The sequence below is a fragment of the Salmo trutta genome, chromosome 12 (genome assembly GCF_901001165.1).
Source record: "Salmo trutta chromosome 12, fSalTru1.1, whole genome shotgun sequence".
In the NCBI taxonomy this organism is placed as follows: domain Eukaryota; kingdom Metazoa; phylum Chordata; class Actinopteri; order Salmoniformes; family Salmonidae; genus Salmo; species Salmo trutta.
This window is the reverse complement of record NC_042968.1, coordinates 36,269,264-36,283,494: the sequence shown is the minus strand read 5'-3', so window position 1 is coordinate 36,283,494 and position 14,231 is coordinate 36,269,264. Positions and strand designations below refer to the sequence as shown.

Genomic DNA, 14,231 nt, shown 5'->3' with positions numbered 1-14,231 from the left:
CGTGCGTCCACCTAAACACAACCCAACCAAGCCGCACTGCTTCTTGACACAATGCCCACTTCACCCTGAAGCCAGCCGCACCAATGTGTTGGAGGAAACACCGTGTACCTGGCCACCGTGTCAGCGTGCACTGCGCCCGGCCCGCCACAGGAGTCGCTAGTGCGCGATGAGAAAAGGACATCCCTGCGGGCCAAACCCTCCCTAACCCGGATGACGCTGGGCCAATTGTGCGCTGCCCCATGGGTCTCCCGGTCGCGGCCGGCTGCGACAGAGCCTGGGCTCAAACCCAAAATCTCTGGTGGCACAGCTAGCACTGCGATGCCGTGCCTTAGACCACTGAGCCACTCGGGAGGCCAAGAGTGGCAGACACTTTTATCCAGAGCAACGGTTACGTCCCAAATGGCCCCCTGGTAAACATAGGACTCATGTTAAAAGTAGTGCACTGAAGAGAAACGGGTGTATATAGAACACCCCCATAGAGTGAGCTGTGTCGTGTGTTTCTGGTAGCGGGGAGACTCACTGTGTTTTTCTCGCTTCTCTCTCCTACCCCAGTCTGCCAAGTTGTTTAACTACGCCAAATGGGAGACAACCTGCAACAGTCTCTTTGTGGTGTTTGCCATTGTGTTCATGGTAACCCGACTGATCATCTTCCCATTCTGGTAAGGCAACTGACGAACCCTAGCTGTGTGCGTGTGTGTGCGTGCGTGTGTGTGTGTGTGTGTGTGTCTGTCTGTCTCTCTATTGTATGTTCACCAGTAGGCACACAGGAGGAGTAATTGTCAGGGGAATGTCTTTGTCTCATGAGCGCTCAGTGATACAGAAGCCAATATTTATTGAATTATGTTCTGTCTACCTCTCCTGTGAGAAACAATCAACCATCTCATTTCACTCTGAAAGGCCAAACAAAGAGACGTTGAACTTTGCAAAAGCACAAAACATCATGTTCTGTTCTCTGCAGAGAAAATAAACCAGGTTCGTGTTCATTAGTGCACACCGTAGAAAAAGGTTATGCAACTGAAAGCGAAAACAAACGTTTGATTTTTTTCCCCCACATATTTTAATTCTAGAATTTTCCAGCTCTGTAGTCAGCCACCCCCCCCCCCCAAAAAAAACGAATGTTTCTTTTTGGTCAGGCTCAGGTTTTCCCTTCCTGGTTCGGTCTGGTGCCTATTGAATACGATCCAGTGTTTCCGCAACTGGTTCATCTTTCCTGCGTTGGACACCATTGAATGAGCACGAAAGCTGGAAAGCTGAACAATGTCCCCTTTCTCTCATGGACATTACTTACAAACTGACAGAATACCAGATTTCTTAGCTATCATTTTTATACACATAGTTACATAGTATTTACCTACTTATTTCAATAATGAAAAATCCCTATAAAGCAAAGAGTAGCCGTTATTTTCCTTCACAAAGGCTTATGTTTAATAGGCATGAAAAGCAAAACATATTTTTTGAATAGGAAAAATAATCTTATTGAATTCTTACTGGTTATACTGCCTCTGCTTCAAGTCGTTTTCTCACGTTCCCTGCACACTGAACACCACCCAGGACAAGTTTAAATGTTTAACAGAGCTTATCATATCTAGTAGTATGTATCATATAAATCTATATTTTAGCACTTCGGGTTTGTGAAAAAGTATCTTGCAAATAAAATGCATTACCATCATCACCATCATTGTGTGTATTGGTTATGTCATTCCAGGCTGATCCACTGTACGTGGGTGTACCCCACACTCCAGTACCCCCCGTTCTTTGGTTACTACTTCTTCAACGTCATGCTGGTGGTCCTCCTGTTCCTGCACATCTTCTGGGCCTACCTCATCCTGCGCATGGTCAACAAGTTCCTCTTTGGCAAAGTGAGTCATCTTTTTGGCAGTGGTTTATTTCACTCTTTCTTTTCCATTCTTCATCCATTCCCTTTATCACAGCCATCATTTGGTCACAACGTCACCACTTAAAGCAGGCCTGAATCATTCCAGTCTGACACTCAAACCAGTGGTCCCCAAACCGCTCTCTGAGTACCCCAGCCATTCTACTTCCATCAACAGGTGGTCTTCCACTGATCTAACCAGTACTAGCATACCTGTTTCATCTGGTCAACTCATCACGTTCTTGATTAGTTGGAATTAGGTTTGCTGGTTTTTGTATGAGACAAATAAGTGGAATAACCTATGGGGGGGGGGGGGATGTCAGCTACCACTCAGCCTAGTCAATGCTCTTCTCTCTCCTGGCACCCCAATGGTGGAACCAGCTTCCCCCTGAAGCTAGGACAGCAGAGTCCCTGGCTGTCTTCTGAAAACACCTGAAACCCTACCTCTTCAAATAGTACCTTAAATGAATCAAGTATTTAAAAGTATTTTCCTACTAGCACTGACTTTGATAACTACTTTAGTGACAGAACATGATCTTGCTACGACTGTGATGGTACAAACTGACAGAATATCAACTTCATGATGAGTTGACCAGAGGTTGATGATGAGTTGACCAGAGGTTGATGATGAGTTGACCAGAGGTTGATGATGAGTTGACCAGAGGTTGATGATGAGTTGACCAGAGGTTGATGATGAGTTGACCAGAGGTTGATGATGGGTTGACCAGAGGTTGATGATGGGTTGACCAGAGGTTGATGATGAGTTGACCAGAGGTTGATGATGAGTTGACCAGAGGTTGATGATGAGTTGACCAGAGGTTGATGATGGGTTGACCAGAGGTTGATGATGGGTTGACCAGAGGTTGATGATGAGTTGACCAGAGGTTGATGATGAGTTGACCAGAGGTTGATGATGAGTTGACCAGAGGTTGATGATGAGTTGACCAGAGGTTGATGATGGGTTGACCAGAGGTTGATGATGGGTTGACCAGAGGTTGATGATGAGTTGACCAGAGGTTGACCAGAGGTTGACGAGGGGTTGACCAGAGGTTGACGAGGGGTTGACCAGAGGTTGACGAGGGGTTGACCAGAGGTTGACGAGGGGTTGACCAGAGGTTGATGAGGGGTTGACCAGAGGTTGACCCGAGGTTGACGAGGGGTTGACCCGAGGTTGACGAGGGGTTGACCCGAGGTTGACGAGGGGTTGACCCGAGGTTGATGAGCGGTTGTACCAGTATAACTACTGCTGCACACACTTTTTCTATTCATATACTGTCCATACTGTCTCTACACACCATCCTTTACAGTATATTTATATTCTAATATTTCTTGATTCAGTTATTTTTGGGATTTGCATGTATTGTTTTGTGTTGTTAGGTATTACTGCACTGTTGGAGCTAGGAACATAAGCCTTTCACTACACCCCTAATAACATCTGCAAAATATGTTTACTCAACCAATAAAATGTGATTTGATTTTAATTTGATGTGGTTGTCTTACCCAGCTATGTGAAGATGAATGCACTGAAGTTACTGAATGACTAAAATGTTAGATGTAAGTGGATCCTACTATAGGAGCTCTGGGAAACATGGCTCTAAACACACAGAGCCCCAGCCTACAGCTGCTTGACTGGCCTGACTAGATCATACAGAGCCAACAGGTGGTCTCTTTGAAACTCAGTGCTGTCTGATGTGGGTGGAGGGTAACAGAGACCTCAGCCCTCCTGCATTGACGTCCATGTGGTGTTATGGGTCAGTAGCTTCTGATTGGTGCTGTGGTGCAGATAACTACACCAGTGTCTGTTCTCTGTCCGGTGACTCCACCAGTGTCTGTTCTCTGTCAGATGACTCCACCAGTGTCTGTTTTGTCAGATGACTCCACCAGTGTCTGTTCTCTGTCCGATGACTCCACCAGTGTCTGTTCTCTGTCCGATGACTCCACCAGTGTCTGTTCTCTGTCCGATGACTCCACCAGTGTCTGTTCTCTGTCCGATGACTCCACCAGTGTCTGTTCTCTGTCCGATGACTACAGTGTCTGTTCTCTGTCAGATGACTACAGTGTCTGTTCTCTGTCCGATGACTCCACCAGTGTCTGTTCTCTGTCCGATGACTACAGTGTCTGTTCTCTGTCAGATGACTACAGTGTCTGTTCTCTGTCCGATGACTCCACCAGTGTCTGTTCTCTGTCCGATGACTACAGTGTCTGTTCTCTGTCAGATGACTACAGTGTCTGTTCTCTGTCCGATGACTCCACCAGTGTCTGTTCTCTGTCCGATGACTACAGTGTCTGTTCTCTGTCAGATGACTACAGTGTCTGTTCTCTGTCAGGTGACTACAGTGTCTGTTCTCTGTCAGGTGACTACAGTGTCTGTTCTCTGTCAGGTGACTACAGTGTCTGTTCTCTGTCAGGTGACTACAGTGTCTGTTCTCTGTCAGGTGACTACAGTGTCTGTTCTCTGTCAGGTGACTACAGTGTCTGTTCTCTGTCAGTGTGGTCTAGAATCTAGCCTAAGACCCAACGATCCTTTTTTTCATTGTTTCATTGTTCTTGTTCTGTCCATGTAGACTTAGTAACTGAGCAGTTAGAACAGTGTGTGTGTGTGTGTGTGTGTGTGTGTGTGCGCAATTGTGTTGGGCTTGGCAAGGTGCTTGATCCCTGTCAACTACGGCAATGGCAGAAAACAGCTAAGGTGCCAGAGGCAATTACTCAACCCCCACGAGGTCACAAGGCAACAGTGGGTTGCCATTGGGACCTAATTATTGGTGATTTAGCATTGTGCCCGAACATAATTATATTTCTGGAAAACACAATGTGGCTCAGAGCGGTCAGACGGCTCAAGGAGAGAGAATAGAGTCTATTATGGTAAGTCTGAAAGACTGACCTGACCTACCATGGATTAAAATCTAGGTGTTTTTGATTGATCGAAGGCGGCCAATTGGGTTTCAGCGTTAGTTGAAATAGCTCAGGGCTTTATGTATGTAGCGTCTCAGAGTATGACTGTTGATCTAGGATCAGCTATCCATGTAATCTTATTCATTGTGATCTGAAAGGCTAAACTCATCCTTGATCAGCACTCCTGCTCTGAGACGCTCAATAAATGCAGCCCCAGCTTTCAATGCTACTTTTAGGTGAATGTTTTGTTCTGAGTGATATTGGGCTACACAGAACTGTGTTGTATGTGATGCAGGAGCAGCGATTCCCAAATGGTTGGGCACAGCTGATTTCTTTTTTGACAGAGTACTGGCTTGAGACACTGGTTTTATTTTCTTGGATCACAAATAATGACTTTAGAGAGAGAACTATGGGAACTACTGTGTTAGAGATGATGATGATGATGGTCTCTGAGGTAGAAAGTGGCATTATATCTCCATGTATGTTCTGAGTACATTGTTTTTCTCTCTCTGTCTCTTTCTCTCTCTGTCTCTGTGTCTCTCTCTTTCTCTCTACTCCAGATGACCAGAGATGAAAGAAGTGATGATGAGGAGGATGGTGAAGAAAGCAGTCTGACTGAAGAGGAAAAAGAGGAGGGCAGTTATTGTTACACCAACGGCAACGGTTCTGGACTGGGCACAAAGGAGGGCAACAACGGCTGCTTCAGACACTTATCTCTCTCGGAGAACGTCTGTCCATCAAAAACCGTCTACTGACCAAGCTCGCGTCACGATTGGCGGAGCCCTGCACCAGAGGCAGGGAGTGGTGGGATCAAGGTCATAGGAGAAGCTGGAACAACCCAAAACAGATTCCATCCCATATGGAAAAACAACAGCAAGCAGACAAACATTTAGATTAAGATTTATGACTCTACAGATTGGAGTGTAGCCTGGCAAAAAAATGAATACATCACACACAGAAAGAGACCGTTTTTCTTCCTGTAGTTTCTTCTACGTCCAAACTCCTCTCATCTTCAAGGAAAACAATGTTGACGATGGCACAGTTTCACATGGAACCCTCCTCAGACAGCAATGAGACAAAGACCAGAAAACCAAAACCAAAAAACACTAAAACCCTTGTGTTTTTGTTCATCGTCATATTTAATCTGTTCAGTATTGTTGCAGAAAGGTGGTGCGCAAGCACACCGTAAAACGGTGCCACACAGACGCTCCGCCTGAGCCCTTCATCCATCAAGGCCTGGCAAGGGTTTATAGTTTATGGGCTGCGTTCATTCACTAGCGGCCGACATGTTTTATTTCAACCTCTGCTGGCTATGGGGGTTAGTTATGGACAACCAGGAGATGAATGAGAGGCAATATCACAATGGACTCCTCCAGATGATATTGACATGTGTGTTTGGGGGGGGGGGGGGGGTTGTGTCTCTACAAGTCCTTCTCATCCCCCTCTCCTTCTCATTCTCCTATTCCCTTACAAAACCTTTAAGCACTCCACTTCTACTTTTCCCACCATGATTCATGTTGTAGGGAGTTTGTGTCTGTCTGTACCTGTCAGAGAGGATGAAAGAGTGAGGTTTATGGTCTTTCTTTTTCTCTTTCTTTCTCTTTCTTTCTTTCTCTTTCTTTCTTTTTTTCTTTCTTTCTTTTTCTTTCTTTCTTTCTATCTCTTGCCACAAGCATTTTTATTGAATACGATCAACACTTTTTAGTACTTTATGTACATTTCTTCAGATTTTTTAAGAACAACATGCCAATATTTGGCTAATTGATTGACCCATACAGTAACTATGGTCTCTATTTTACAAGTGCATTTATTTGATGTAGTATTTAATCATATGATTGTATGAGAACGTGTGAGCCAGAGGAAAAATCATATGTCGTTCAGAATGCTGAAGAAACATTTACGTAACAATGAAACAATGTGACTGTTTTAATGAAGCACTGTAAAACAGGTTTCTAAAAGGTGACGATTGGGATGTTATAGTGAACATCCCACTGTAACTAGAGCTCGAAAGAAAGGCATTTCACTGTACTTGTGCACGTGACCTTGAAACTTGAAACTATAACTGTCTAGTGTCATGTGTTTTATGTACTGCAATAAACCTGTCTTCGACCAGCACCGTGTGTGTGTGACATCTTTCTACTGGTCCAAAACAAATCTTTCCTATTCATCTGATTTATACAACCCAACACATTTATAAGGTGTTAAGATCATATTGAAGTAGGTGCACTGTGTTAACAGGAATTGAGCTGTATACTATAGAGATTCTGTAGGGAATGGCTCTGTAGGGAATGGCTCTGTAGGGAATATCCTGAGAGATTCTCAAAAGCCATGCTATCTGATGACATCTATGGGATGTGTCCCAAATGTCTCCCCAAATCAAATGTGCCAAATACATCAGGTGTAGACCTTACCGTGAAAATTAAGTTAAGAAAATATTTACTAAATAAACTAAAGTGAAAAAAGTAACACAATAACAATAATGAGGCTATATACAGGGGGTACCCAATCCCCTATAGTGCAATAATGTTGCCCTGCGCCCTATGGACCCTGCTGCACTGTATAGGGAGTAAGGTGCAATTTTTGGACGCCATCTTTTTGATGTTTTATTTTAATTTTATATACTATCATGCCATTGTCTTTTGTGTGTCATTCATCTGTTTGATGTACCAGTCCTGTGTTACCACAACTGGCCTCTAGAGGAAGTAGATCCCCACGGTCTTCAGTCAAACCAACTTGGATGGAGATTGCTGGCTCTGCAGTTTTAAGTCGTATGTCCAAGACCACTGATTCCCAGGGTAACCCATTCAGTCAAAGAGAGCCCTCTTTGAGAAGCAGAAATCATTCTCAACACATTCAGTGACTAAATTCAAACTCCACCTCCCCTGTCATGGCTTTCATACTTGGGTTGAAAGTCTCTCACACACACACACACACACACACACACACTCCTGACTGACACCGAATGCTTCCATGATTGTTCCCACCAGAATGAGCAGGCTTGAAAACAGCAAATGCGGGCTGTCTTGTTTTGCACGCTTTGTACAAAATAATAAACTGCAGTACTACAGGATATTTCTTAACGTAGCTCTTTATTAGCTAGCTACAACTGGCATGTTCACTTATCTCCAACCATGATCAACTGACCATGACCTAACCATCTGGGTGGTCTTAACCAATCATAGCACAGTATGATACGGCGGTTAAATGCATCCAATTATAATTCAGTATGTTTACACATATGAATATTACACGGGCCACAACTGTACTTCACCGTGTGGAATGCCAGACTCACAGACTGAGAGATGCTTCTGTCTGTCTCTTTCTGTCTGTCTGCATGTACTGTGTCTGTTTGTATATGTACGTCTGTATCTGTCTATCCGTCTCCGTCTGTCCATTTCCATCTGTCTATCCGTCGGCCTGTCTTACCGCCTAACTGTCTGGAGCCCAAATAAGACACATACAGCCCCTGGGTCAAAGGTCATGTCCTAGGTCCCTCCTATGTGAAACTCAACTCCAAGTCTAGAGGGGAGGCAGGGATGGGGGTGGGGTGCATCCTAGTGCTAAAACACCTATGTTAAATGAATTGGTGGTTAAATCAAGTGTGTTAGTGCTGGGCTGGAACAAAGAATACTATGTTGTAGGAAGAGTGCAGGTCTGGACCTTTAAGGCGTAGGAGTTAGTGTGCTCGTTCTGATTGGAACTGTATGGTCATTGGTTCAAGCCAGGCTTGTTTACACTTATCTACAAGGTGGAGAGATTCTTTAACAGTTTTGAATTACACATTTTCCATTGGTGAGCAAGAGAGACGGACATCGCTGAAAGGATTGTTGATACGAGCCAGGTATAACTATGGTGAGTCACAAACCTGGATGAGACGGAGAGAATAGAAAGCTGGTCGTAGTCTGTCAGAGGTGGAGACTGTTTACCTGGGTCGTGTTCAACCAAATAGAAGAAAACTAATTGAAACAGGGAGGGACTTACCCGGGTTTGTCCAATATGACATTTGAGTAGTTTGTTTCAATTTTTTTCAGTCACGTGCACTAATGAACACACCCCTGAATTCAGCAAGAAAATGTTGGACAAAAGACTGAGAAAAAGGCTTTGTCCCAAATGGCATCGGGTTCTGGTCAATAGAAGTGCACTTTATTGTGCACTTTATAGGGAATAGGGTGTCATTTGGGATGCACTACTTACTGCCTGCTATGACATAAGTCATTTTTCAGGGCCCTATGGCTTGGGGATTATAATGTCAAAGTGAGGTGCACAGATTGTGTGTGTGTATGCGTGATCGCACAAGCATTTCGCTATACATGCAATAACATCTGCTAAATATCTGTATGTGAACAATAATTTTGATTTGATTGATGTGGAGTCATTTGAATGCGTCAAGTTGATCACATTGTCCTAGTCTATCAGTGATGAAAATCACTTCCCAGCCACTCGACACTGTAGGGTTCCATAACTGGCGGCTCGCGGGACGAATTTGACCCATGGGTGATTTTACTTGGCCCCCAATTTTCTGAGTAAACTTAAGACTGTAAAAACACCTGGAAATTATCTCCAAGTGATTTTAGTTTAGAAAATCTGTTTGTAAATATTCCCACACATAGGAGACACGTGATTGTATACAAATGTAAGCAAGGTTTGAAATTACTATGTTTTTGTCAAATATTGTATCTGTTTCGGCTTTTTGCGGTCAATCTGCAGCCTACAATTTATTTGTAATTACATTACGGCCCCCCGGCCATCTGCTCAAGAAAAAAATCTGCCGGCGGCTGAATCTAGTTGATGGTCCCTGGGTCTGCTATAGTGGGATAGCTCTGTTTTATTGGTTAGCACAGATATGGGATCAGTTTAACCTCCCTGAATCCTATCGTTTACCATTATAAGGAAAATGTTTGACGGACTTCAGATCAGTGTTTAGGGTCAACTGTCATGGTGGCTGGCTGCTTGTCCTGGAGAGAAAGCAGAGGTCCTTGGAGGTTCCCCTAGCTTTAGAACGTTAGAAATCAAAGCCCTGGAATTGGGATTAATCCACACACAAGCACGCAAACACACACAAGCCAGAGTCTATTGAGACAGACTCACTCTAGAGACTCATTCCAGAGTTACACACACACATACACACACAGAGGGTCTATACAGACGACAGGCTCCATAGAGGATTAGTCTAGGACCTGTTCCTTCCTTAGAAAAGACAGTTTAGCTTCCTTCAGTCCTGATACTCTGGGGCTTGTCTGTCAGGTCTCAAGCCACTTGGGCAAAATAAGAAATGTACTGTCGCCAGACTCACTACCCCACAGTCTAACCATGGTCCATGAAACAAAACCAAACTGCAATGACAAAAGATTTTCAGTCACTCTCGGAGGAAAAGAGTATAGCCTGGTCCTAGATCTTTGCTGCCCTGCCAGATCCTAGAGTCTGTCTGGTGTCACGATGAACGAGTTGGCAAGGCAGTACAAACAGATAGGACCAGGATAGGAAACCAGAGGTATGATAAAACAATCTCTGTGTTGATATGGGTGTGGATCACAGGAGGTTGGTGACACTTCAATTGGGAAGGACCGGCTCGTGGTAATGGCTGGAGCGGAATTGGTGGAATGGTATCAAATTCCAGCGGTAGCCATGGTTCAATCTAATTCCAGTGGTAGCCGTGGTTCAATCAAATTCCAGTTGTAGCCTTTCTCATAACTCTCTGATGCCATTCCATTCGCTCCGTTCCGGGCATTATTATGAGTGGTCCTCCCCCAGCAGACTCCTGTGATCTGGATGATGTATGGACTATTGATGGAAGAGAGAGAGTTATGAGAAAGGCTACCACTGGAATTAGATTGAACCACGGCTACCACTGGAATTAGATTGAACCACGGCTACCACTGGAATTAGATTGAACCACGGCTACCACTGGAATTAGATTGAACCACGGCTACCACTGGAATTAGATTGAACCACGGCTACCACTGGAATTAGATTGAACCACGGCTACTACAGGAATTAGATTCAACCATGGCTACCACTGGAATTAGATTGAACCACGGCTACTACAGGAATTAGATTCAACCATGGCTACCATTGGAATTAGATTGAACCATGGCTACTCGTGGAATTAGATTGATCCATGGCTACCATTGGAATTAGATTGAACCATGGCCACCACTGAAATTAGATTGAACCATGGCTACCCGTGGAATTAGATTGAACCATGGCCACGTCCCAAATGGAACCCTATTGCCACTTATAGTGTACTACTTCGGTCCAAAAGTCTGGCACCATATAGGGAAGAGAGTGCCATTTGGGATGTAGTCCTGGTGTAGCACGCGCGCGCGCACGCACGCACGCACGCACGCACACACACACGCACACACATGCTTCTTTCACACAATTCAGTTACTTCAGCCATTTTTCTACTCGAATGAACAGGAACGTGAGTCGGCAGTAGTGCCACCAATCAGCTTTTGTCCGGTCAGTGCTGATCTGTTAAAGTGTCTTCCAATGGGCTGAGTCTATTTGTTTGTGATTGATGCTCTGAAGCACACCCCATAACCAATGAAGCAGTAAAGGCAATCAAATGACTGCCAGTGTAGTTGGATAGACAGAATAGTATTTTTGTGTGTGGGGCTGGCTCTGGGCTGGGTTAGGATAGACCGGGTTGGCCTATTGTAAATGACTGCATCCATATCTGGTGGCAGTGTTCGACCGTGGCTGATGCAGGCTGTGCTGCCTGCTGGAGACAGAGGCAAACTGATTGCCCTCTCCACACCCTTTATCTCTGTAGGCTATATCATCTAGAAAACCGTTTGGTTGTTGATGAAAAGAGCAGTGTGTGCACACAGACAAACAGACGGACAGACAGATAGGCAAACAGATGGGCAGAGAGGCACACAGACACGCATACAGACAGACAGACAGACAGACAGGCAGGCAGGCAGGCAGGCAGGCAGGCAGGCAGGCAGGCAGGCAGGCAGACAGACAGACAGACAGACAGACAGACAGACAGACAGACAGACAGACAGACAGACAGACAGACAGACAGACAGACAGACAGACAGACAGACAGACAGACAGACAGACAGACAGACAGACAGACAGACAGACAGACAGACAGACAGGGAGGCAGACCGGCACACAGAGGCCCTTGTTGTGGTACACTAGACAATGTAAGCACACTCAGGATGGCTGGGACTTTCATCCTGACTTATCAAACTGGACACATTGCCAGAGGCCAACCACTGATGTGTAATATCTCCCTCACTAATTGAAACACATTTTCTTCCCATTTGCAATTAGAAGCTGATGAGATACTTTAACAGTCCATTAGCTAGCCCAGCTAAAGACCCCTTATGTGATTTGTACTGTGGTTTTTCTGCATGCTTTTCTTCTTGTGCATTTTGTTTTATCCAAGAGCTTGAATTGAAGCAACATGTTTCATGGCCTGTGAACAGACATGTAGCCAGCTGGACCTACAGTCATCTCAATCAGTCTAGCAAATGCAGGCTGAACAAGCTACAATTGCACTGCATGAATTCATTCACAGCTTTAATTTAGTTGCCTATTGATTCCTATCACTTGGACTGAAAATACTGTCGATAGGCTATTACAGGCCCTACACATTTAATGTGGACTTTGTCCCACAAGTTCTTAAACAAGCATATATCAAATAACAGTGGGTTATATTGCAACTGCACTGCACAACCCATGAAAGAAAACTTTCCTAAATATAACATTCCCAAATATTTTCTCCTCTACACTAAAACCACGTGTTAAGGTGCAGCCCCCCGATGATTAACGTTGTTTCTGTCCAATCAAACGTTAGAGATGTTTTGGTTAAACTACCCTAACCAATCCGGTGGTCACAGAGGCAGTGCTGAAGTGCGACAGGCGTGTCTAGCGCTTCAAATTCACTTTGCCTGGAGTTCCGATTAACTTTGTGGAAGTTCCCTGCAGTCCTGGTTCGCTTTGCAGGCGCGTACAACCTCTGCAGTCACCCAGCTAGTCTTTATCATGTATGACAGCCATGCTCCGCAGCTTTTCCTGTCTATATTCCTCTTCTGTTTCGGAGTGAAGGCGATGACTGGTAAGTACAACGTAACACCAGCGTTGTAGATACTTTGTAACTTTGAATCATTGTTTTGCCAGGGAGCCTGTAGCGGTTGTCGGTTCTCTCTCTCTCTCTCTCTCTCTCTCTCTCTCTCTCTCTCGCTCTCTCTCTCTCTCAATTCAATTTAAATGGGCTTGCTTTATTTGCTTGGGGAATCTCTCTCGCTCTCTTTTATGTTCTCTCCGTCTATCTCTCTCTCAAAATGTTCTGTGCTGCTCTGCAAGAGTAACTTTGCTGCAGCTTTGGCTGTGTTTTCTCTGCGGTTTTCCAGCGCCCCTCTCACAACGAAGTTACGCACAATGCGAGATGAGTTGAATAAGTTACTTGAATAACTTAGATGACCCCAAATATACCTTATTTTATGACCAATACATAGTACAATTCTCCCCATCTGTTGTGAAATAGGCTGCTATGTCATTGAATAACTAGCCTACATCACACCACAGACAGCTCAAGGCGACTTGGCAATAGACGTTGACACAGAAAGCTCTGAAAGTTACACTCAATGTTTAATAAGTTATTCCCTTCTCCTTTCCCATAGATCACTCCTGTTATGACACGGACTTAGTGGACATGGTGGTCCCCGTGGAGCTCTCTGGAGAGGAAGCTCACCTGTTGCATGACTCATCCAGGCGCAGCGCGCGTCGACGCGGCCAGCGCTCTGTCGATTCCCGGGGTGGACTAAACTCTGTGGAGGACAGCTTATTTTTCTCTTTACCTGCTTTTGGAAAATACCTGTACTTACGCCTGAAAAGGGATGCTGCTTTTCTGTCTGAGGGGTTTGTGGTCGAGGAGAGGGGAGGCGAAAGAGACCCCCCTAAATGGTCACACCTGGCCAGAGACCAGCTCTGCTTCTACTCGGGATGGATTGTCAACCACACCGACTCTTTTGCCTCCCTCAACACCTGCGGCGGTCTGGTAAACTACTTCTCCTTCAACTGATATTATTCTGGGAAGTTTTAAGTGTTCAGGAATTCATACCGTAGCTGTCTATTGTCACACACACACACACACACACACACACACACACACACACACACACACACACACACACACACACACACACACACACACACACACACACACACACACACACACACACACACACACACACACAGATGACTGTCACTTCCATTCATAACACTACCCTGAACTACACACAGCATAATAACTACCCTGAACTACACACAGCATAATAACTACCCTGTACTACACACACACACCATAATAACTACCCTGTACTACACACACCATAATAACTACCCTGTACTACACACACCATAATAACTACCCTGAACTACACACACCATAATAACTACCCTGAACTACACACACACCATAATAACTACCCTGTACTACACACACCAT

The 14,231-nt window shown here is 44.8% G+C and overlaps 2 protein-coding genes and 1 long non-coding RNA gene across 12 annotated transcripts in view; 2 read left to right on the top strand and 1 right to left on the bottom strand.

The window, feature by feature from the left end:
- The window catches only part of LOC115203458 (ceramide synthase 2), a 23,101-nt gene extending 16,221 nt beyond the window's left edge, over positions 1-6,880 (top strand). For all 8 annotated transcript variants that reach the window (XM_029768146.1, XM_029768151.1, XM_029768145.1 and 5 more), the window contains 3 exons: positions 553-659; positions 1,706-1,859; positions 5,326-6,880. In XM_029768146.1, coding sequence (XP_029624006.1) covers positions 553-659; positions 1,706-1,859; positions 5,326-5,520 — 456 coding nt within the window. In that variant the 3' untranslated portion in view covers positions 5,521-6,880. The remainder of the gene's footprint in view (positions 1-552; positions 660-1,705; positions 1,860-5,325) is intronic.
- LOC115203460 (uncharacterized) overlaps positions 6,157-14,231 on the bottom strand; it is a 27,856-nt gene continuing 19,781 nt past the window's right edge. The window contains exon 2 of the long non-coding RNA XR_003880170.1: positions 6,157-6,241. This is a non-coding gene — a long non-coding RNA (uncharacterized LOC115203460). The remainder of the gene's footprint in view (positions 6,242-14,231) is intronic.
- The window catches only part of LOC115203456 (A disintegrin and metalloproteinase with thrombospondin motifs 17), a 235,254-nt gene continuing 233,717 nt past the window's right edge, over positions 12,695-14,231 (top strand). For all 3 annotated transcript variants that reach the window (XM_029768142.1, XM_029768140.1, XM_029768141.1), the window contains exons 1-2: positions 12,695-12,839; positions 13,405-13,781. In XM_029768142.1, coding sequence (XP_029624002.1) covers positions 12,767-12,839; positions 13,405-13,781 — 450 coding nt within the window. In that variant the 5' untranslated portion in view covers positions 12,695-12,766. The remainder of the gene's footprint in view (positions 12,840-13,404; positions 13,782-14,231) is intronic.